The sequence below is a fragment of the Thalia democratica genome, chromosome 7 (assembly GCF_965202585.1).
Source record: "Thalia democratica chromosome 7, ktThaDemo2.hap1.1, whole genome shotgun sequence".
Taxonomy (NCBI): Eukaryota; Metazoa; Chordata; class Thaliacea; order Salpida; family Salpidae; genus Thalia; species Thalia democratica.
The window spans coordinates 42,956,896-42,981,963 of NC_139171.1; the positions used below are offsets into that span (position 1 = coordinate 42,956,896).

The 25,068-nt window shown below is 26.0% G+C and overlaps 2 protein-coding genes across 8 annotated transcripts in view; one reads left to right on the forward strand and one right to left on the reverse strand.

The window, feature by feature from the left end:
• The window catches only part of LOC145840216 (queuine/queuosine transporter SLC35F2-like), a 34,101-nt gene extending 32,156 nt beyond the window's left edge, over positions 1–1,945 (reverse strand). For both annotated transcript variants that reach the window (XM_082947386.1, XM_082947385.1), the window contains exons 1-2: positions 1,806–1,945; positions 1,506–1,707 (exon numbers count right to left, since the gene is read on the reverse strand). In XM_082947386.1, coding sequence (XP_082803512.1) covers positions 1,506–1,707; positions 1,806–1,915 — 312 coding nt within the window. In that variant the 5' untranslated portion in view covers positions 1,916–1,945. The remainder of the gene's footprint in view (positions 1–1,505; positions 1,708–1,805) is intronic.
• Positions 1,946–15,791: 13,846 nt separating this feature from the next.
• The window catches only part of LOC145840541 (uncharacterized), a 55,083-nt gene continuing 45,806 nt past the window's right edge, over positions 15,792–25,068 (forward strand). For all 6 annotated transcript variants that reach the window (XR_014370114.1, XM_082947838.1, XM_082947834.1 and 3 more), the window contains exons 1-6: positions 15,792–15,895; positions 16,190–16,264; positions 18,587–18,694; positions 19,651–19,695; positions 22,436–22,523; positions 22,589–22,618. Coding sequence is in view for 5 of the 6 variants with exons in the window: in XM_082947838.1 (XP_082803964.1) it covers positions 15,835–15,895; positions 16,190–16,264; positions 18,587–18,694; positions 19,651–19,695; positions 22,436–22,523; positions 22,589–22,618 (407 nt within the window). In the remaining variant the exon portion in view is untranslated. The remainder of the gene's footprint in view (positions 15,896–16,189; positions 16,265–18,586; positions 18,695–19,650; positions 19,696–22,435; positions 22,524–22,588; positions 22,619–25,068) is intronic.

Genomic DNA, 25,068 nt, shown 5'->3' on the forward strand with positions numbered 1-25,068 from the left:
AAAAACATTAGGAAAAATAGATAATTTGTCATATTACCTTGGTACTTTCATAAGAAACTTATAAACTATCCAACTTTGTACACTCATATACCAAAAATCAATTTTACTTTTACAAAACAGTAAAAATAACAACTTCTAGCTAAGTTGAAGAAATTTAACAAGTTTTATAAGATCAACATGTAAAAAATGCTTTACCCTTTTTTATGACGTTAGAGTTTTAATTATTATTACTTAACTCAAAGGCTAACTTTTTACAGAGTAAATTGGTTAATAAAAAAATAATAATTTGGTATTAATTTTATTAATATTCAGTTTTATCTCATAATATAAAAATATAAAATATAGTAGACAGTTACTGAATTTCACATAGTGTTTTATTATAAGCTACTATAGAAAACAGTATAAACAAGTAAAAAATGAGCTAATCCACTTAAAAAATCCTAGACAAGAGCAAATGTTTTTTTAATATCTTTACTCCCTATAGCCTTAGAATTTAAATCTACTATAACTAAAGTTACTAATCTTTGAGGCAAAAAAAGTCGCCTGAGTTTAAAAGAAAACTGAAAAAAATGGGCAAAAACTTAAATAAACACTATACATAAGTAATCAATGTACCAAAGTGCTTTAATACCAAAATTATATAAAAAAAAACTTAAAAAAAACTTAATTAATAAAAGGAATAATTCATAAAAACTAGTTTAAGGTTTTCCAGAAAAAAACCAAACTAGCCTCAGCTGGCCTAGGTTTTTCTAAAATCTACTTGATAAATTTATGTGTGGCAAACCTGTATAAATCTTAAAATTTGCAATTATACTTAACTTTAATAAATATTTTCCAGTACAAGAACCAGTTTTTCATGATTTCCTTGGATAATTGTAATTTTATTTTAAAGAATACTGGATTTAATTTTTTATGCTTAGTTAATGGTTGAATATTATTATCTAATTGTACTTTTAGTTTATTGTAAACATTTGTTTTTCTTAAGTTAATTCTGAAAACAATTTTTGCTCAATCCTCTAATTGTTTTTACTAAACAAATAAAGTATATTATTAAATATGTTATGATTAAAGCCATGTATTCTGTAATAAAGTATTTAGTTTTGTAGTATTAACGGTAAGAGTTTAAAAGCAAAACAATTAGTTCTGAACTAAAATAAATTTAAGAAGATAATGTAAAACAGTTGTTTTTTTTTTAGTGTATTTTAGTACTAGTTTTCATTAAAAAGACTAATTAGTTTTAAAATCCTATCTTTAATAGAACTTTAAAGTTTAAAGATCAAATAACAGCTGTTTTAAAGTCTTCTAAAAAACAGTTTTATAGCAAATATCAGTGGTCTTTACAGTTGGTTTTAATATTTTTAGTGCCTAAATATATTACTGAGCCTTTGAGGCATTCAGAAAGCCTTATCTTAATATATTGATAACAAAAAACCTGCTCCAACACTTAGCAAAGCCATTTTTTGTTAACGTAAAATGTACAATAAATAAATAAACATTTTAAAAACCTTATAAAGTAGTCGTTCACCATTTTCAGTTTTCTTCATAAAAAGTATTGAAGTGTAAACAAGAAAAAGCAAGATATAATTGAATAAGTTTTGAAATACAGGGGTGTCAATTTTTTCAATTTCAATGTACTTGCTGCTCACCGATGTACCACAAATTAGTAGAGATAAAAATTGCCCACATAAAATTGGCTTCAAATATTTACTGAAAAATATAATAAAATAATAATAGATATTGCATTATGTTAAGATTTATACTATTTTTTTATTTAAAAACTTATAATTAAAAACAATCTAACTCACTATGACTTGTCCAAAAATGAGCTTAACTTGCTATCACTAGCAGAATTTAGCAAATTATCAGTTATGTAACTTTCTTCAACTTTAGTTTGACTCTCAGCCATGACTTTCATGTACGTTTAAATTTTCTATTATAATGGAATAACTTGAAACAACAAATTTTTTTTTCTTAAATATCTATACTAATCAAAAAAGTATAATAGAAATAAGGGAGTATAAAACTTACAACCTTATTCTTTTCTTTTTTTTGTAATTACCTAGGATGATGTTGCACCAATATCAAGCTGAAAATATATTGTACTAGATGTCTTTTCTAACCATAATTTTAGGCTAAAATTCAATATTTTAAGCCTAATATATTTAATGCAATAAAGATTTAGTTTTTAACAAGCTATATAAGTATATAGTAAGAATTAAATTTATTTATCATACACTAAAATATTTAATTAACTTTATTTTAAAATATGTTTATTAATATAAATTATTGTATTAATATTATTGCTTTACATCGTAAAATAAAAGCAAGTAAATATTTAAGTTCTATTAGTTTTTGATTTGATAAATAAGTTTAATTCTAATCATGTATTTATAATATAAACATTTTTAGCCTAAAATCATGGTTAGAAAGATATCAAATATAATATCATTTCAGCTTGATATTGGTGCGACATCATCCTAGGAAATTACCTTTTTTTTTGTAAGAAATTATAATTAGGAAAAATAAGAAATAATTTTTTTATAAAATTTATTAGCTAAATAGACGAGGCTGAAGTTTGATAGACATTTAAATATAAGATTTTTAACACATTCTAATTTTTTACTTACAGTCATTACCGCACTTTAAAACCGCTCGTACTTAATTTAAAACAATAAAACTCTAGAACCTTGTTCAATGTGCAGAACTACGTGATCAACTAAGTAATTTAACTTTTTACTATAACAAACAAAATAGTTACGGTACCCAGAAAAATATTAAATTTGTTATTAAAAATATAGACAAAACTTAGTAAACACACTTTAAAACTGCTCGTACTTACATTAGAACAATGAAAATCTGTGTGTTTACTAAGCTTCGTCTATTTCTTAATAATAAATTTGATATTTTTTGGCGTATTATAGTAAAAAGTTAAAATACTTAGTTGATCACGTAGTTCTACGCACATGGAACAAGGTTCTAGAGTTTCATTGTTCTAATATAAGTACAAGCAGTTTTAAAGTGTGTTTACTAAGCTTCGTCTATTTTTTTCATAATAAATTTGATATTTTTCGGCGTACCATAACTATTTTATTTTTTATAGTAGAAAGTTAATTTTTTTTGATCACGAAGTTCTACATACGCACATGGAATGTTCTAGAGTTTCATTGCTCTAATGTAACTACGAGCGGTTTTAAAGTGTGTTTACTAGGTTTTTCTTTATTATTTCTGGTATTTTTTCGGGGTACCGTAACTGTTTCATTTTTTATAGTAAAAAGTTAAATTACTTAGTTGATCACGTAGTTCTACGCACATTGAACAAGGTTCTAGAGTTTTATTGTTTTAAATTAAGTACGAGCGGTTTTAAAGTGCGGTAATAACTGTAAGTAAAAAATTGGAATGTGTTAAAAATCTTATATTTAAATGTCTATCAAACTTCAGCCTAGTGCTAAATATTGGTGTCTCATTGGGCTACCTTTTTCTAGACTACCTTTTTGTGATTGGCTTATATATAAAGGTTATTATAGCTCAATTAAAAAAAAAAGTTAGCCTAGAAGCAGGCTTCTTATATTGAATGTTTTGTATTTTAATACTACTAATTAAAGAGCAAAACCATGAAGTTTTTTTGTCTTAAATTTTGTTTATAAATAAACTCAAACACTTTAATAGTTTATGTTATATATTAAATATGATTCAACATTTATAGCTAAACTTAGGTATCTTTAAAGATATTTTTAAACTTTAGTTCGCTCTAAAACTAATAGTTATTTACAAAAACAACTCAAACTTTGCAGTAATGTTCTAAAGTTTAATAAAAAATTATGCTTTGAATTTTAAACCCGTAACTCAAGTATTTTTAAAATTAAAGCTGTTCAAAAGAATCCTCAAAGAAAAAACCAAAAAATATTTTTTTAAACTTTAGTTCGCTCTAAAACTTACAATTATTTACAGAAATAACTCAAACTTTGCAGTAATGTTCTACAGTGTATTAAAAAATTATGCTTTATATTTTAAAGCTTATTAAATTTTGTAAATAACTATTAGTTTTAGAGCGAACTAAAGTTTAAAAAAAGTTTTTCATGTAAAGAATTGTAAGTTTTAGAGCGAACTAAAGTTTGAAGAAAGTAGTTTTTTGCTTTTTCTCGAATATAACTTTAAACGGCTATAACTTTAAGAATACTTTGGTTGGAGCTTTAAAATTTAAAGCATAATTTTTTAATACACTGTAGAACATTACTGCAAAGCTTGAGTTATTTCTGTAAATAATTGTAAGTTTTAGAGCGAACTAAAGTTTAAAAAAATATTTTTTGGTTTTTCCTTTGAGGATTCTTTTGAACAGCTTTAATTTTAAAAATACTTGAGTTACGGGTTTAAAATTCAAAGCATAATTTTTTATTAAACTTTAGAACATTACTGCAAAGTTTGAGTTGTTTTTGTAAATAACTATTAGTTTTAGAGCGAACTAAAGTTTAAAAAAAGTTTTTCATGTAAAGAATTGTAAGTTTTAGAGCGAACTAAAGTTTGAAGAAAGTAGTTTTTTGCTTTTTCTCGAATATAACTTAAAACGGCTATAACTTTAAGAATACTTTAGTTGGAGCTTTAAAATTTAAAGCATAATTTTTTAATACACTGTAGAACATTACTGCAAAGTTTGAGTTATTTCTGTAAATAATTGTAAGTTTTAGAGCGAACTAAAGTTTAAAAAAATATTTTTTGGTTTTTTCTTTGAGGATTCTTTTGAACAGCTTTAATTTTAAAAATACTTGAGTTACGGGTTTAAAATTCAAAGCATAATTTTTTATTAAACTTTAGAACATTACTGCAAAGTTTGAGTTGTTTTTGTAAATAACTATTAGTTTTAGAGCGAACTAAAGTTTAAAAAAAGTTTTTCATGTAAAGAATTGTAAGTTTTAGAGCGAACTAAAGTTTGAAGAAAGTAGTTTTTTGCTTTTTCTCGAATATAACTTTAAACGGCTATAACTTTAAGAATACTTTGGTTGGAGCTTTAAAATTTAAAGCATAATTTTTTAATACACTGTAGAACATTACTGCAAAGCTTGAGTTATTTCTGTAAATAATTGTAAGTTTTAGAGCGAACTAAAGTTTAAAAAAATATTTTTTGGTTTTTTCTTTGAGGATTCTTTTAAACAGCTTTAATTTTAAAAATACTTGAGTTACGGGTTTAAAATTCAAAGCATAATTTTTTATTAAACTTTAGAACATTACTGCAAAGTTTGAGTTGTTTTTGTAAATAACTATTAGTTTTAGAGCGAACTAAAGTTTAAAAATATCTTTAAAGATACCTAAGTTTAGCTATAAATGTTGAATCATATTTAATATATAACATAAACTATTAAAATGTTTGAGTTTATTTATAAACAAAATTTAAGACAAAAAAACTTCATGGTTTTGCTCTTTAATTAGTTGTATTAAAATACAAAACATTCAATATAAGTAGCCTGCTTCTAGGCTAACTTTTTTTTTAATTGAGCTATAATAACCTTTATATATAAGCCAATCACAAAAAGGTAGTCTAGAAAAAGGTAGCCCAAAGAGATACCAATAGTGCTAAATAGCTTGTTTTTATTCTGAACAAACTTTTAATTTCTACTATTTTGTATAAAAAAAATTTAAGTTTATCTAACGTAATATAGTTACTGATATCTATACATCACATTTATCTGATATATTTATTTTATTTTCATAGTTTATTAACAAAATCTTCAAGTTACAGCTTTTAGGGTAGTATGTATTCCAACTACAGCGTGAACTTATCTTGAATGGCTTTTTTTGTAATTTTTTTTTAACCAAACTTTAAAACCGATTATTTTCAAATTATTTAATGCTAACTTGGAATTTTTTTAATATAAAAAACATTCTTTTGCTTAGCTTTTCCAATAATTTTCATCGAATAGGGGTTTGACTTTTGTAGTGGGGCCCCTTTAAAAAGTTTTAGTTTTTTTTCTATTTTTTTAATTTTACAACTTTTTATTCAAAATTACTTTTTTTAAATTTTTTTCTTTAACATACTTATTATACTAAGTTTAAACTTAATATTTTTTATTTTTTATTTTTGTATCATAAGCCTAAATAAATTTTTCAGAAAAATTCCAATTTTGCACGATTTTCGATTTTTAGTTTTACAGACTTTTATGCAAAAACTTTTCTTTTTTTTTTAATAATTATTATTTATAACAGACTTGCATAGTTATGTTACATGATATTTTTTTATTCCAATTAGTTATTGTCTTTAGAATATATGGCCCGTCGAAGTTTTACCTAAATTCTTAGCAAAGCTATTTGAGGGATTTCTTGCTCAAGTGCTAAGAGATTAGGTAAAACTTGTATGGGTCATATATTTAAAAACAAAAATTAATTTGGAAAAAATGTAATTACATCATAAAACTAAACTATACAAGTCTTTTAAAAATAAAATTTACAAAAAAAAAATTATTTTTGCATAAAAGTCTGTAAACCTAAAAATCAAAAATTGTGCAAAATTGGAGTTTTTCTGAAAAATTTATTTAGGCTCATGGTATGTATAAAAAAAAAAAATTGAAAAAAAAATTAATTACAAGTTTAAACTTAGTTTAATAAGTATATTAAAGAAAAAAAATTAATATTTATTTTTGAAAAAAAACTTGTAAAACTAAAAACATAGAAAAAAACTCAAAATTTTTAAAGGGGCCCCACTACAAAACTTAAACCCCAATTTGATGGAAATTATTGTGAAAACAAAGCAAAGAACGTTCTTTAGAATTAAAAAAAAAATTCAAGTTAGCATAAAAGAATTTGAAAATAGTTGGTTTTAAAGTTTGTTTAAAAAAAATTACAAAAAATGCCATTCAAGCCTAGTTCATGCTGGTATTCCAATTGTATTCCTCAAAATAGTACTTCCATTAGCACACCACTTACTTTGATTTAAAAAATCCCCCCACTTAACATGCAGCTTATATATGCTAGTTAAGCTTAATAATACAACATACGAGATCAAAAATAGCTCTAGCTAAAGCAGGGGTTGGCAGCCTTTTGTGACTCGCGGGCCAATTTTTTCTGAAAAAAATGCTCGCGGGCCGCACTATTTACAAAAAAAGTTTTTTTCAAGGGCCGCAATTATTTAAAATTAATCATATTATTTAGTAAAAAATACATTTTTAAACCAAAATATTACAAAATAAGCAGTAAAATAGCACTAGTTAAGAGTAACTATTAAATTAGTAGCCTAGTTGTGAGTTTTTATTGCAAAACCTTTCTTTTATATGTTTTAAAAAAGTGTGTTACTAGCTAAAAAGTACTTCGCAGGCCGCAGATTTTGGCTTTAAGGGCCGCATTTGGCACGCGGGTCGCATTTTACCGACCCCTGAGCTATATTAAAACTTAAACTAGTGTATATTATTTATTGAACAATAAAAAAAGCGCCCATAAAATTTGGTCTAAAAACCTTTTGGTTATCGAGTTGTACACTACCGTAATAAAGGAATAAAAATAATTTACAATTAATGAAGTAGTATTATAAAGATGTAGCTCAATAATACAACATACCTGAATCCTGATCAAAACAGCTCTTAATGATCAAAAGTATAAACTTGTGAGATTTTATACTTTATTATATAAACTAATTTTACTAAGTTTTATCAAGATTTCGAGAGTTTTAAAAGTGATTTAAATATACAACTTAACTATAATATAATCTATACACAAATTTAAAAGCGGTGTGTTTTAATAAATTGTGAGTCATTAATCTAACATCTTTGTTAGTAATCATTGAAAAAAAAACTGACAAACAAATAACTCAAGAACTTAAATTTCAAAAAATCAATATAAACAAAATTGAGGAACTAATACAAGTATGTTTACTTTTTAAACCTAACTAAATATTTTAAAGCTATAGTCTAGTTTAAAGCTTTATATTCTTAAAAACAATTTTCAAGACTTATTTAAAATTTATATTTAATTTTTTATTTCATACTCACAAGATTTCAATTTAAATTTCAACAATCAATCAGATGTCTTAATTAATATGCTTTTTTCTTTGAAGCAAACTGATGAAACCTTTTGTCAGCATTTTTTATTTTAAGATTCAAACTAGTATTTAAAAAATGGTATGGGTGTATTCCTCAAGGTTTGGAGTTTTGCCATGCAGTTATATGTTTTTGATTATTTCTAATTTATATATAGCAACTAAATTTAGTTATAAAGTATTCAACAAAAACTATGAACAATTCATTATTTTCAGGAACAAAAGATACAAAATAGTGCGCGACGCTTGAGTTTTCTACACATTAATCTTATACAAACTTCAACATCGATAAAGATGGAAATGACGATATTTCTGAACGTATAAAATCTATCAAAATTTATTTTCATCGTTCTATAGTTCCCGTATGCGGCCTCGCAGTCTCAACTTAACTATTTCAAATCGCACCACAACTTACGTCTTCGGCCTCGAAGTCCAACGTATGCTTTATTATATCGTTTTATAGTTAACCTCTGCGGCCTCGTTAACCTCTAAAAATATGTAGAAATTATTTTATCTTAATTTTATTGAACGCATGTATACACCTACTTTAGCTTCTATTCTTTCATTACAGTACTTATTTTTTTACAGAACCCAGTTGAAGTGTGTTGATTCGTTAACACACAGTAATATATGTTAGTAAATTAAAGGAAGATTACTGTAGAAATTGTTTTATTATTTTTATTTTATAATTTTATTTTTTTATTTCAATTTTATTTACTTTTGTTTTACTATCACTGTTACCTCTAACTCTAATCCTTACCCTCGATCGGTAACTTATTATTTTTATCTTTTTAATTAATTTTTTTTAATAGTTATTCTTTTTTAACTATCACTGTAATCCCTAACCCTTACCCTCGGTCAGTAACTTTTTTTTTTATAAGTTCATCTTTTAGTTTTTTTTTTCTGTTTTGACTAGTATATATTTATTTATTTTTTACTCTGGTGCAAAATTGACCCTTGGTGCAATTTTGACCCATACCCGTCTTTTATAGCAAGATTTCATTCTCACCTGGCTTTCACACGGCACTTAATAAATACAAAACCGTTTTTTTGCTATTGTCAATCAAAAAATATCGAGTAGAATTTAAAATATAAATTAGAAAACTGTTTATTTGAAACTTGTTTTGAAAAAATAGTTTTTAATTTAAAAAGTTTTTAAACACAATTTTGATGCATGCATCGATGTATGGACGATTAAAGTGTAAGAAGCATATTTTAACATTAATGTCGAAAATTAGAACTCGAATCAGTACAGACATTATATAATATATATATTTTGCTTTGTACGGTAGATTGAGCTTGTAAACAGTATCAACTTACGAACCTTGGTAGAAATTATATACAGTAGACTACCGCTTAAGTACGCAAATTGAACCCGACAAAAAAGTGCGTACTTAGCACGGGTAGTGCGTACTTTTTGAGATATAATATAATATGAAACTTAGTTGTTTGTTTTCATTCTTACAACTAGCCACCAAATAATTAAGCCAAATAAACAAGTCTTTTTATTTTAAATAACATTTAATACATAATTCTAATCTGCAAAAATTTTTAATAGATTTTAAAATGATTTATTTTTTCTATAAAAAGTTTCTACATAACTAATACATACATATCGAAAGTCAATGATATATGTTGCCCATGGCCTACCAGCAAACTTATCTGATGCTGCTTGCTTCATCACAGAAGCCTGGAATAATGTGGCAGCAAAAGCGATCCAAAATTGCTTTCGGAAAGCTGGTAAAAAAATTCAATTTATCGATCAAGAAGATGACTCAAGTCCTGCAAAGGAGGTAGATGTTGAAGACCTTGCACACCTGTCCAACGAAATGAAAGTTAAAATCAATCATCAACTAATTGAGCACTTTGTTTGAAATTGACGACGAAAAAGCCCAGAGTATGCTGAAGCAATTGCGATTGAAAATCAACAGGCAATTGATGAACTAGAAAGAGGTGCTATTCACTTTCATGATAAAGAAAATGATGAGATGGCTGCAGGATCTAGTCAATGTCAATTTCGTAGGTACACCAAGCTATACATTGAAGCTGTGAAAACAAAGTGTCAGCTCTCTAGAGAAGCAGCATTTGGTATAGCTCCTGAGCTCTATCACAAGCTAAAAAGCACCCATGAAAAATATCAATGTTTGCTAAACAAAGCAGCCTTATCTGAGCAGGGCTCGCACAGAAAGAAAACCAAGCAGCTCACACTTTTTGACATGATGAAATAGAGCTAAGATTTTTTTTCATTCTGAATTGATAGCTAGTCAAGCTAAGTTTTTTTTTTTTTTTGTTACTTAAAACCATTTTTCTGTTATTTGCTAAATTGTTTCGGTTTAGAATAAACCTAGTTTTGTTTTTTATAGCTGAGATTTTTATTAAACATTTTATTTAGAAAGTATAATAAATTTATTTTAATTTTCCATTAGCTGAAAAGTGTTTGACTTTTTTTTATTTGAAATAAAAACGTTTCAGGACTGTTTTTTTTTGTCTTTCTGGATAAGTGCGTACTTAAGGCGGGGTGCGTACCAAAATTAGTGCGTACTTAAGCGGTAGTCTACTGTAATAATATGGTAATTTGTTTAAACTGTTCCTTAAAACTACACTTACAAACGATACTGGGAAAAATTTATAGACTAAAAAAGTTTTTATTGTTTTTTGATTAAACGTTACTTTTATGTTCAAAACACTGACATTTACTAATAAATTTAGATTAGCACTCGAACTTATGTATTTATAGCACAGACTCTGTGCTATATATGTCACATAGTAAGTCAGTTTTAATATCTTTAAGTACAGTGCTTATCTGGTCATCATTTTTTAGGTTCTTCGTTTATCCGGTCGGTTTTAGTCGAATGTAGATTTATGTAATTCAGCTATCATCAATGTATTTGTGTACTTTTAACTTTTAAGATTCTATAAAAATTCTTAACCTATAACTAGGAAAAATAATACTTAAAACATTTTATTCAATGATTTCTATTTGATAAGGTAATATTAACAAAACAACTGAAGATCTTGCTTAAATTGATTAAACGAGTAACACATTGTTTTGGTAGTAAAATAAAAATATTAAATTAGAAAAAAATAAAAAAAGTGGAAGTTAAAATCAATGTTTTACTATAAAGTAGAAGTGTACGATTAACTTAGTTTTTATAACTATGCGTGCAGTTTAAATTTACGTCATAATTCTAAAATTTTCTAAACTTAATGTTATGATTCATAGTTTATGCGCTCAGTAAGTAAAAAGGATTTTGATTGTTCATTTGCAAGCTTTTCTGACTTTAAAAGTAAGTTACATACTTTTGATTCAGTCAATATATCTGGTATAAAATATGGATATAACAGCAAAATAAAAAGAAAACGTGTTACAGTAACATCTGAAAACAAGCTAAAAGCTTGCGAGTTGTCAAAAAATAATGTGCCTGTACCTTTTATAAGGAGCCAGTTTAGTATAGGCAAGACGATTTTAAACGGTACTTGAGAAGCAAGGGAAAGTTAAAAAAGTTTAAGGCCGAAAAGGAGGAGCTGGAATTAACAGGAGTCGCTAAAACATCAAAAATAATAGAGCGAGGCTACTTTGACAAGCTAGACAGCACCCTTTACATCATGTTTTGTCAGCACGTGATAAGGGTTGCCTAGTAATTGATTCAATAGTCAATACTGTTAAAAAAGGCTTCCGAGTTCCACCGTTTAATTTACGGTAAAAACTCTAGGCCCCTTTCAGCAAAAACGGGCTTTTAATGGAGGTTTTGTTGCGATACTAGTTAAACTGTTTACGGCTTTGAAATTTAATTTATTTAAATGACTGTTTTTTTCGTCTGTTTTAATAGTTTGTCTCGCGAAAAAATAGATTATTTGATAATTTAGTGTTTGTTTTATTGTATGTATTTTCTGGTATAAGAGAGGTACAGAGTTTATTAGAAAAATATACAGTGTTTGTATTATTTGGTCAAAAGCTTATCCTGCTAAATATACGAAAAAAAGCTTGCCCAACATGGTTAGATAAGAGAGGAAGCACTGTACTTTAAAAATTATTGTTGTCATTCGTTATTTAGCCATTCTAGTAAAAAATATAAATTTTTAACTAATTGTTGGTGACAGTATTTCTTAAAAACAATTCCTAGAAATTTAGATGACCTGGTTTCCTCAGGTTTTTAGAAATTACCAGGTTTTAGAAATTTAAAGATTTATTTTTCATCTAAAGTAAGATTAATTTGATTGAAAGCAAATACTGTTTTGAATAGTCTAAAAGGGTTGAAAAAACTGCCACATGCTTAACTTTTTGTTTATGTGTTGACCAATGGTATTGGTATTGCAATATTAAATTTGTAGTTTTCAAAGCCATCCTTAAGACTCCTACGCCATCAGGCCACACAATAAATGTTTTACAATTAATGAAAGTTGAAGAAATACACAAAATTAATGTTTAAAATTGATATTTGCTATGATTTATGTTCAAAATTCCATGATTTTTAAGTAATTTTCAACAAATGATTTGTGTTATTTCTGCCTAAGCTTAAAGTTCCAAGTTTATCCAGAATTCAGGTTCAATGCTTACTTACCCTGTGTTTAGTGATAATTTGCACAACTTTTAAATATTTATAAATTTTATTAAATATTGAATTTAGCAGTTAATAATTTTTTACCATGTGACAAATTTATAGTTTTATATTGAGCAGTAAATGTTATTAGAAAATATATTAAGTTTAATGATTACATGATATAGGGGTAGGAGTACAGCACATTTTTTTGGTCATATTGTAATATTTAAGGTAGAAAAACATCAGAATTAACTCACCCAAGTCAATATTCATTCAAGTCTATATGATTTGGATGTGTTTTTGCTTTATTAAGAAGAATTTAAAAAAAAAAATAATTTTGGAAAAAAAAAAGTTGCTGCCCAAACAACTAATTTCAACCCCAAAACTTACATACTTTTTGGTTTTCAGACTTAAACAGTAATAAAATCACTTATAGATATCCAAGACTTACAATTTATGTCTTAAATGATTGCTTATACTTATTTGACATATATTATAAGACATATTATCTGTTTTTTAAGGAATATGACTTCATAATCACCCCAAATGTGCAACATTTGTCTGTAAAATGTAGGGGTAGGGAGTACAGCACATTTTTTTGGTCAAATTGTAAAATTCAAATAATAACATATGATTCGGATGTGTTTTTGCTTAATTAAAAAGAATGATTTTGCATTAAAAAAAGTTGCCTCCTAAAAACTGATTTCAACCCCAAAAATCACATATTTTTTGATTTTTTGACTTGAACAATAATAAAATTAAATTACTTATACATGTCCTAGACTTATAATTTATATCTTTAATGAAAGCTTATAATTATAGGCATAAATTAAAGACATTTCAGTCTAAAAACAGTTTTTTTTTTTGTTTTTTTGTTATAAAATTTTTATTTTTTAATTTTTTAAAATTCTGTTCCGTCAGAATTTTCTAAATACTGCAAGGAACATTTCCTGAAAGTTTAAGGTAGTTATCTCAAAAAACGTAGGAGGAGATAGATTTTTAGTGATTTCTAGTTATTTGCCGTTTTAGTTTGCGCCTCCCATAAGGATCCTATTGTTGCCTCCGATTTTGACCAGCTATATCTCAAAAAATATTTTGAACTTTTCAAATCTGTAAAAAGCATCTTGTAGCTAAGTAAAAACTATATAAAATAAGATCAAAAACCAAAAAAGGGTGTTTACCCCCCTATGCCCTTAAATCACTTTCCGTTATAAGAAATTATGATTTTTGAGAGCACCTGTCTAAGAGTAAAAGATCTAGACTTGTATATCATAGAAAGTGAATGTAAATTAGTGTAATTTTGTTCTTTAAAAATATTTTATTTAATTAAACAATAAATGTTTAGCTGTATCAATTTTTTTTAGCTTTATGTATGTTATTATTTTCAAAATACTGTTAGTTAAAGTTTATAAAGTATTGTACATCTGAATAAATTAAAACTTAATTTGTTAGTATGTATAAGTGTTTTATTTCTCTAATTTTAAAGCTTTTTATCAAATATTTTTTAATTTTAAACTCATAGCAGTTTATTGTTGTTGTATATACTTATATAAAATGCTCTCAATAATCATAATTTTTAATAACAAAAAGTGATTTGAAATACATTTTATATATAAAAACTAAAACAGCAAAAGAATTTGATTTTTATATTAGAAAATAAAGTACAACTTTACAGACAAAATTTGCATAATTAATGTAAAAATTGCGTCATAATACATCAAAAGCAGTTGAATTGTCTTCAATTTATGCCTATAATTATAAGATTTCATTTAAGATGTAAATTACAAGTCTTATATCTGTTTATTATGTATAAAAATCTCAGGATTCTTTTAAGATGTTTTGAAAATCTCCAGAGAGATTTTTTAAAAGATCTAGATCAGGGTTTCTTAAATTGGGCCAAGTGCCCCCTTGGGGGCCATATCAGATACTCAGTAGGCCATGAGCAGTAAAGAAGCCACCAGGGGGGCCATGAGGTCATAATTTGAAACTTAAACTCCAGATGTTCTGGATTTGCTGATGAAGAGCTAAAAAAAAGATATTAGGGGTTTTTTATGGTAGTTTTGAAACTTACACTAGATATTCTGGAGTTGCTGAAATGTTTAAAAGTAAGTGTTAGGAGAAATGTATAATGTGCAATAGAAAAAGTAACTAGAAAAAGAATTCTATATAACTGCCTATACAAAATAGTAGAACTTTGATATAGGATAGATACCTAAAGGGTAGTATCATAAACTTTTGCTCATTAAATGGCTAATTCTTTAAAAAGTATGTTTGAATTTTTAAATAAAATATTTAATATTACTCAAATTATTACTTAAAAATTATTTTCTAGTAAAAAAGCCATGTTTTATTTATCATACTAGACTTCTAAATTGAACAAAAGAAATTTTTGCACAAAGACACTTTTTCACAAGCAGAAAATTTTGCATGGGTTAAGTTTTTTGTAAATTTTTTAATTTTATTTTATTAATTTTAATTGTATTTTGTTAATTGATTAGTTTGTTTATTTTATTTTACTATCACTGTTACCCTAACACTTACCCTAGGTAGGTAGATTTTTTCTTTTTAATTAATTTCTTTTTATTTATTAATTTTTATTTTTTTAGATAATTTTTATAAGTTATTTTTAAATTCTATTTTTACTATCACTGTTAGTACCCTTACCCTAGTAACTTTTTTTTTCTGTTTTTTAAATAATTTTTTTTATTTCTGTTATTTTTTCTCTTGTGTAAAAATGACCCTCTGTGCAAAATTGACCCTTGGTGCAAAATTGTCTTTGTGAAATTTTGTCCCCTTATGAAATTTTGTCATGGTTTAAAATTATCTTCATACAAAATTGATCCTTTGTGCAATTTTGTCTTTGTGCAATTTTGTCCCGTTCCCCTACAGCTCTTTTTTCAATTGCTTTCATTAAATTATTTTTTGTCTTAGTTTTAGTATTACATATAAATTATATGGTTAAAAACATTGTACTTCAAAGTTACTTGAATAATTTCTTAAATTTTTGATTGATTATCCAACAAAAGAGCCCCCTGTATAAATTGATACTGATTGAAATATATTTATAGAAGTAAACCATTGTAAAAAAATAGTGAAACAATCCTATTTGTTCTTAAACTTATAATAGTTATAGATTTTTTTCAAATTCTGACTTGAGTTAAAACACTCTTTTGTAAACTTAAATTTAAGTAATAAGTATGTAGTTATTTTATTTACTTATGTTTACAATAATAGTTTTTATCAGAACTCCAATGAACAAAATTAAATATATTCATTATGAAAACTAAAATTATAAAACCTCGAGTGTTTTTTGATATTGCAATTGGAGATGAAACAGGTTTTTACTTTATTATATTTTTAAAATTTCAACAGTAGTTGTGTGAATTTAGATGAATAAAATAGCAATCAAATAGCATCCTTCTAATAACTAAATTTTTATATTGTTTTAGATCTATTTTAAAAGCTTGAAATCTATAAGCAATTTTAATTCTAAAAGATGATATTCTTTTTATTTTGATTGACCTTAATAAATAAAAATATTTCATTTTAAAAACAATTTCTGAAAATTAAGTTGTGAGTTTGTAAAATTTCCAAGTTGAAAAAAATGTAATCGTGAACATTTCATTTACAGTTGGAAGAATAGTATTTGAGCTTTTTTCAGACATCTCTCCAAAAACATGTGAAAACTTCAGATGTTTATGTACAGGTTTAGTTTTTATGATTTATTATATTAGAAATAAACTTTTCTAGTTAGTTTGGTAGTTGAAATAACATTGCCCAAATAAAATACCATTAACTAGAAAATAATAGTTTTAACACCTAAGCATAACAATGAAGTTGATATATTTTTAAACTAAATAGTTAAAGAAAGTGAATAAGCAAACTTCATTCATGTTTTACTAAACAAATGTCAACTGTAGTATCCAAAGTAATTACCTTCAGGTAATTTTGTAATATATAATAGTTAGATAGAGATGAAGGAAGTTGTAAGAATAACATTTTAAACTTGTTAAAGGATAAATTAAAATATATAAACTTATTGTCATATTTCACAATTAGGTTAAAACTTTGTTTCTTGATATAAATAACTTGAACAGTTTTTCAATGAATTTTAACAGTTTAACCAAGTTAAATGAATGAATACTAGTTAACAAAGTACTGAATTTATTTAAAACTTAAATATGTTTCTTTGTTTTAAACTTATACCTCATTTCCTTAGAGTTTTCTTGGTGCAGATTGACTACTTTGCTTGTTGTTGTATATTATATTGTATTAAATTGATTTGATTCAATATCTTTTTTACCAAAAATTATTAGCAACTAAAAATCTTTTATCATTTGGCAGAGTTGCCAAAAAACCTGGAATCCTGGAAAAACCTGGAATTTGAAAAAAATGTGGAATTTTGACCAAAAATCACTAAAATACCTGGACAACCTTGGTTTTAAAACTGATTTTACATGTAAAGTAACAAAACTTTGATAATGTACAAAAAATCTATCAAAAGTATAAGAAGTTTTTGGTATCATTTAATTTTCTCAATAAAAAACACATTTAAAGTAGCTTTGTAGTCTATTTTTAATTTTGTTATACTATTTAAGACAGTTTTGTTACCTTAAGTTAAATTTTATACTAAAAATGGACCAAAAAAATGGTTTAAATACCCGGAAGAAATTCAGAAAACCTGGAAGAAAATTACAAAAAACCTTTGGCAACCCTGATTTGGTTGCTAGTTAAACATTTTAAATAAAATAAGTTCAGTTGATTTTTTAATTTTTGTATCAAAGTTATTAGATTTTATTATTATGTACTTGACTTGTGAAAAGATTTCTAAAGTTAGACATTAAATTAGTACTCGGTAATAAGATTATTAAATATGACTGGTAAAAAGTATGAAATCTATAATAAAAAAAAGTGACTAATAAAAATTTTGTTATAAAAATTGAAATCTTGTTTTTATTTTTAAGGTTTTTAATTTGTTTACAAAAATATTTTTACAAATACTGGTAGTTACCAAGTTTTACTGCTCAGTGGATTATCAAACTGCAATGATTAATTATTAAGTGCATAAGGGGGGGGGGGGGGGGGGGTTAAACACCTTTTTTTTGAAATTTGATTTTTTTTGATATAGTTTTTATTTGTAAAAAGTTTCTGATACAAACAAATAAAAAGAAAAATCATTGCCAATTTTCATTAATAATAAAAATTCTACTTAAAATCTATGTTCTTCTTAATTTTTATATCAGTTATTCTCAATTTTCAGAAAATGTCCCTTGCATCAATAAAAAATCCTATTGTAACAATTTAGAAACAAAAACAAATCTTATAATAAAAAAAAAGTATTGTTTGAATTAAAATTTTTTTTTTGAAAAAAATGAATCCTACCATAGATTATTTCTTAAACCAATGTTAAACTGAGAAAATTTCAAAAAAGTTGCTTAAAAACTTTTGGAAGAAAATAGATTTTTAAGAATTATTTTTTTTGCCTTTATTCTTTGTTCCTTCCATAAGTAACTTATTGAGCTCTCAGAGTTTGTACCCTAATATATCAAAAACTAAATAAAACTTTACGAAATGGTAAAAATCCACTGCTAGCTGGGTTAAATATTTTTAAATATTTTCAACATGCAAAAAAAGTGCCTTATTCCCCTTATGCCATTAACAAGCAAAAAAAAGTTTTTAGTAAGTTTTCAAGTTCCTGAGATAAATAAAATCCATTCATTTGACCTAGAACTTGAATAATAATATTGTTAAACAACTGAGTTGTAGTTCATTCTAAAATTATTCATTTAAAGCCCATGGCAACTTTTGTTAAAAAATTGTTTGACACACTATGCCCTTAAGTTAAAAACTGCCAGAGTAGTCAAATTGGAAAACTGCCAAATAAAATTATAATACAATGAATTATTTTTTACTTTAATTTTTAATAATTCTATTTAGATTAATATATGTATATATATATAATTTTAAAAAATCTGCTTTAAGTATTTTATTTGAATATTATTTTCTAATTTACATTTAAATTTATTAGGTGAAAATGGAAATGGTAAGAAAACAGGCAAACCACTTCACTACAAGAGTGTTATTTTTCATCGTGTTATCAAAGATTTTATGTTGCAGTCTGGAGATTTTTCTGAGGGTTTCTATTGTTTTTAAATTTACATTATCAACAGGGTTGCCTCACACTAAGGATACTCAAAAAACTAAAAATTTTTTGAATTTTTTGAAAATCTCAGGATGACTTGGTATAAATATCGATATTTTAAACTTGTTTTTTAAACTAAGGCTGACTCTTGATAGTTATGTTTTTTTAAATAAAAATATCAAGAGTTCCAAAAGTCTCAAGCCAGTTTTTTCCTAGATATTGAATGAGATTCAGTTGAATTAAGTGCAATATTTTGCTATTTTAATAACAAATTGGTTAAAGAACAAGATTTTTATTGTTTTTCAAAAGTATTTAAATTTTTATAGGATTTGAAAAAACTCAGAATGACTCAGGACAGTTTAAGGTCACTCAAGACAGTTTTTTTTTGACTCAAAGAGTGGCAACCCTGTACTAAATAAAACAGGGTTGCTATAAAACCTGAAATACTGGAAACGTCTGAAAAAAACCTTGAATTTAAGAAAATTAAAAAAAGATCTGGAATTTCAAACAAGTACTAAAAAACCTGAAAATCTGGAAATTTAAACTATTTTTACATGTAAAGTAAAAAAATTTCAATTAGATGCTAAAAATCTATCATAAAGATTAATAAAATTTTGAACATTAACTTTTTTTTCATAAAAAAAACCTTTTAAAGTTGCTTTACAGTCTCTTTTCAATGTTGTTATACTATTTAAGACCATTTTGTTAACTTGAGTTAAATTTTATACAAAAAATAGATCAAAAAACTTGTTTTTTTAAAAACCTGAAAAAAAACCTGGAATAAATTTGCATAAAACCTTTGGCAACCCTGATAAAATGTAAACGCCTACATTTTGTATTAAGTTTTATAGACTTTCAATGTTTTATATATTATTTTGTTTACAAAACGTATCTCTATTGGTTAACTAAAAGTTCAATAAAGGTTTTTAGTAATACAATTTTTATAAAAGGAAATGGACGTGGAGGTGAAAGTATTTATGGTGGCACATTTGAAGGTAAATTTTGTTTAAATGATTTGAATTAGGAATTTATTTGTCTATAATAAGTTTATTATCTCATGAAATATTTCTTCCACATTATTTTTTAGTCCTATCTTAATATGATGATATTTAACCTTAATAGTTGAGGTAAGTCTAAATATTAAGGGCATAGGGGTGGGGCTCCACCTTGATTTTTACAAGTTGATATTATTTTATAGAGTTTTATCTGTGCTATCAGACATTTTTAACAGCTAGATAAAATTCAAAGTATTTTTTGAGATATGAGAGATCAAAGTCTGTGATTTCAATAGGTTCCCAATGGAAAATGCAAACTAAAAACGCGAAAAAAGACCATACCACTAAAAATCTACCTCCTCCTAAATTTTTTAAGCAGTCTTCTTCAAATTTTCACAGAAAGTGTATTGTTAAATTTAAAAAAGATTGAATGCAGGAATTTTTTTAACTTTAAAAAATATAATTTTTATTTAAAATAATCTTTTTTTTATCTAAAATTTTTATTTTTAATATTTAAAAACTCCTACATTTAAAGCTTATAAACTATAAAAGGAACGTTTCCTGAAAGTTTGAGGTCTCTAGCTCAAAAAATGAAGGAGAAGATAGATTTTTAGTGATTTTAAAAATTTGCAAGAAGAATGACCCTAAAAATTTTGCAGTCCATAAGTTTGTATCGGAAACTTTTTATAAAAATTGCAATATCTTAAAAGTGAAATAACATTTTTTATTTTATAAAATCTGGCTTGTAGCTTGTACTTTATGCTTTCATATAAGATCCATAAAAAAAAAAGTCGGACCCCCCTATGCCCTTAAATTGTTTTTATCTTGTTTTTATGTTATTTTAATTGTTTTTATGAAACGAATGTTTTGTTATTTTAAACTCTTATATTCTCAATAAGCTATATATGTAAATATATATTCTGTGGATTTACTTATAAATTCATTTGATATTAAAATTCTAATGAGGTTTTGTTTATATTGATGATATACATTATAAAAAATGTCGATAAAGCATCAACAAAACATGATTAAATTTTAAATATCAAATTAGTTCATAAGTATATTCACAGTTAAATGAAATTCATATCTGATTGAAGGTGTGTTTGAATAATTAAATCATTATATACATTTAAAGATTGAAGTAAAAATAATTTTCAATAAATCAATTTGAAAGTTATATAAAAAAAGTATAGTACAGTGCAATGCTTACAACTTTTCAATTAATGAATCCAGTCTTACTAGTCTTGTAGTAGATGCGAATTGAGTTTCAATGCCCTCCAGGGCTCTATTATTAAACCTTTTATTATAAAAAGTTCACATCACTTTTTCTTGAGTTAGTTGTTGGGTGGTGTGTGAAATTCAGTGTATATAAAATCATCCAATTATTTGGTTTATCTATATGAATAGAAACAAACTTGTGTTCTTTTGATCAAAAGAATAGTTTTCAATTTTTTTTGCTTATACAACTTAAAAATATTATATTTTACTAGTTATTCATACGAAGATACTCAGTGATTGTCACGAAAAGACCATCTTGACTAAATGTGTAACACGTTTCTAGACTTTTGATAAGACTTCCATCCCGTTAATTAAGTATCTGATAAAAAACCAAAAATTAATTTGAAATCATCAACAGTGGATGATTACAACTTGATTAATGATCATTTAGAAATATGTTAGATAAGTTCTCAGTTTCTTAACTTATAAAAAATAGTTCTTTAGTTTGCGTTTTCACCAAGCGTGCACCTGTGCTTGGTTAGTGTGCACACTGCACAGAAATGTGGACTAGTGTTTAGTGAAATATATCTATTTAGAATAAGTAGGCACCCTAAATAAGGTGTGGGATGGTGATACATCTTGTTGAAAATTGATAGGCAGATATTTGAAATGTTTTTCATCTTTTCAAAAGCTCGGTCCAAAATATTATTAATGTAAAGGCCTTTGTTCATCTCAACTCCCTGTTTTATTGAAATTAGAGTTGTCCATGAGTGAAAATGACTTTTGTCATTAGTTTACTATATATACAAACTCATCAATGATTGCTGAAGGTTTTGTATACACTTTATTATTCAGATTTTTATTTTAAGCTTCATTTGTGACGCGTATAAAAAAAAAACGATTTCCTACTCTGCTATTCCAGTCTTCAAATAACTATGAAGAATATTTTCTATCTTAAGTTTTTTAAAGTTTTGAATAGGTGTGATGTTTTGTCTGTTTCCCATCTTTTAGGGAAGCAACCTAAGATAAATCATTCTTCTCATTGAGGTTACACTCAAAAAGCCTATTGTATAGCAGATATCTTCTGATTCTTTTGTACCATTCTCTGAACAGCTTAAATTAACTTCTTTGATCAAGCATTGCGTTGTCTCCTATTCCGAGTACGGTCTTGATGTACCATGCTGCTTAAATATTTTCACAACTCAATAAACTGTGGGTTTGGCCATCTTCAAGAGCTTAATAATCTCTGAGATTGTTCTCTCAGAGCAATAAAGCTGAACTATTGCTATTATTTATTAAGAAAAAAAAATGTTATAATAATTTTTCAAATAATTTTTTCAAAAGACAATAATATACTCTTTTAAAGATCTTCAGTATATAGTTCTATAGATTTTGTTTGAATAAAATACTAGGATAAATTTAAACAATTTTATTTGTGGTTAGCACTATTGCTTTATTTGTCAGGTAAAATATTTTAACTTCAACTGTTATTGTTTATGACAAAAATTATATGAAATTACAGATGAAGACTTCTGCGTCAAGCATAATAAACCTTATTTACTTTCTATGGCAAACCGAGGTCCTGATACCAATGGGTCTCAATTTTTTATGTAAGTTACTTATAAATTGTTTAATTTTTAAATTCTATTGTATTGATTTTGTAATATATTTTCAGAACAACTCAGCCAACTCCTCATTTGGATGGGTTAGTTTTCTTGATATTTTTTACTTTGAGTAATTTGTATAATGTTTGTTTTGTTAAAGTTAAAAAAAGATGTTTTGCAAAAGTATCTTTACTGAACAGATGCTTTTGCTGCTGGAAAAGCTAAGCTTATCACAAAACAAAGCTATAAGCAACAATTGTTTAAGTATGATAAGACAATTTAAGAATAAGATGACGATAAAAACAAGGGTGCACGTGTATTCAAATTCGGACGATTTAATCTTCAAACATATATGAGTTTAATTTGTCCAAAGTTGAACTGTCATGAATTTGAATTGCACGAAGGGTTAATTTTGCACAAGGTGTCACTTTTGCAATTAGCCACATTTGCACGAAGAGTTCAGTTAAAACAAACATCGGTAGAGAATTTATATATTCATTGAAAAAAAATATTTCAACAAAAACAGCCTACTATCAAAAATCTTTAATACTAATAATATGCGAACTAGCTCATAATTTACAGCTAATTTGGAGATATTAACTAAAATGTAGATATATTAAACAAAAACAACTATAAAATCTTATACTGACGTAAAATAGTTAGTCTAACTTACTTTTTCCCAGGTTTGGTTGTTATATGTTAAAATAGTCTTACAAGAATGTATTATTAAGTTAATTTCTTAGTCAGTTATAGGATAAAAGTTTTCAGTGAACTCAATTTTTTTAATTATATTATTTTAAGTTATACTTCAATAAAATTTTGTAGTATTGAATTTTTTAAATCTGCAGTTATTGCTAAATTTTGAACCAGGTAGTTGCTTCATCCGTATTTTTCCATTAGTCTTATTTAGAGATTTTTTGTATTGTTGAATTGATTTTATCTATTAAGTCTTTTGAAAATTTTGTGAAAGGCGATTTAGATGAGTTAGTATGTCTGTATTAAATTTTACAGGGAAATTTATTTCATAGTCTTTTATGATAAACAATAAACTTTACCGCAATATTAACAACAACAGCATCCGAGACAATCCTACGACCGGTTTCGTCCTAATTAGAACTCATCGGGCAGGAATAGTCGCGAGAAACCGCTGTTGTGATCTTAACCAAGCGGGCTTAAACAAAGTACTGAAGCGACCGTTTGTGGGCAAAGTTGAAAAAATGACACAGCTAAATCATTCACAGCACAACGTCTCAGACATTGTTAGCTTATTGTGAGATTATAGTCTGCGCTCGTTTGATCAGTTTTAGCCAGTATTTATTTCGGCCATCATCAACAAAGTTGAGATGTTTTATGCCATCGATAATAAACTGAACTTTACGGCAAGATCAACAACAACAGCATCCGAGACTATCCTACGACCGGTTTCGTTCTAATTATGACTCATCAGGCAGGAATAGTCGCGAGAAATTCTTTGTAATAGTCGTTTATGGTAATGAAACTTGGTTTTATTGGAGTTATGGGGTTTTGTAGCTGTACACTAACAGTTTGAAATAATTTACTAGTATTGTTTTCTCTTCCGTATTTTACCCATTTTTAAATAGCAATTACTAAAACAAAGTTTAAAAAAATTCAATTTTTTTTATAATAACTAACAAAACAAAATACAGCATATATTCAATCTCAGCAGTCTGAACAAAAAATCGTTTAAGTTTATTTTCACTTCATATCATCAGAAACGTTACTGCAGAATAACAAGGTTTTAAACACAGTTTTTCACTAAAAACATCAAAAAAATATCTTAATGATAAATAGTCATTAATGAGATTAACAAAAGTAGAAAAATAATCAACGGAAAAACATTTAATTTATTTAACTAACTATAATACTTACAAAACCAAAAAAAAGATAATTTAATTAAAAAAATAAAGACACTTTATAATAAAAATATTTTTGTTTACGTAATTCCTGTTTGTTTAAAAATATTGATATAGCCTCTAATCTCACTAGGTCAATTACATTATTGCAATGGCCAACGACTTTAAATCTCTATAGCATATAGTTAATTGCGCAATCTGAAATTTATTATATTTTTATTATCGATGATCTTTTTGCAGTATTGGTAACTGTTTTTGTCTTTGTGATAGTCTTTTCTTTCATGAAATTTAATAAAAGTTTAGGTAGATGTTCTTTAACTTTGGTTTAAAGATACCTGGACGTCCGACCAATATAACTTCTTTCGCAGGAGCTGTTAAATCTGTATATGACACAACATTTAATTAATAACACAAATTGTGCAAATAACTATATGCTATCGAGATTAAGAGTTGTTTGCCATTGCAATAATGTAATGGACCTAGTGAGATGATTAGAGAGTATATCAATATTTTTAAACTAACCGGATTATGTAAACAAAAAGATTTTGGTTATAAAGTGTCTTTATTTGTTTAATAACTGACCATTTTGTTTTGTATATATTATAGTTAGTTTAATAATTGATTTTGCGTTGATTGTTTTTCTACTTTTGTTAGTCTCATTAACGACTAATTACATC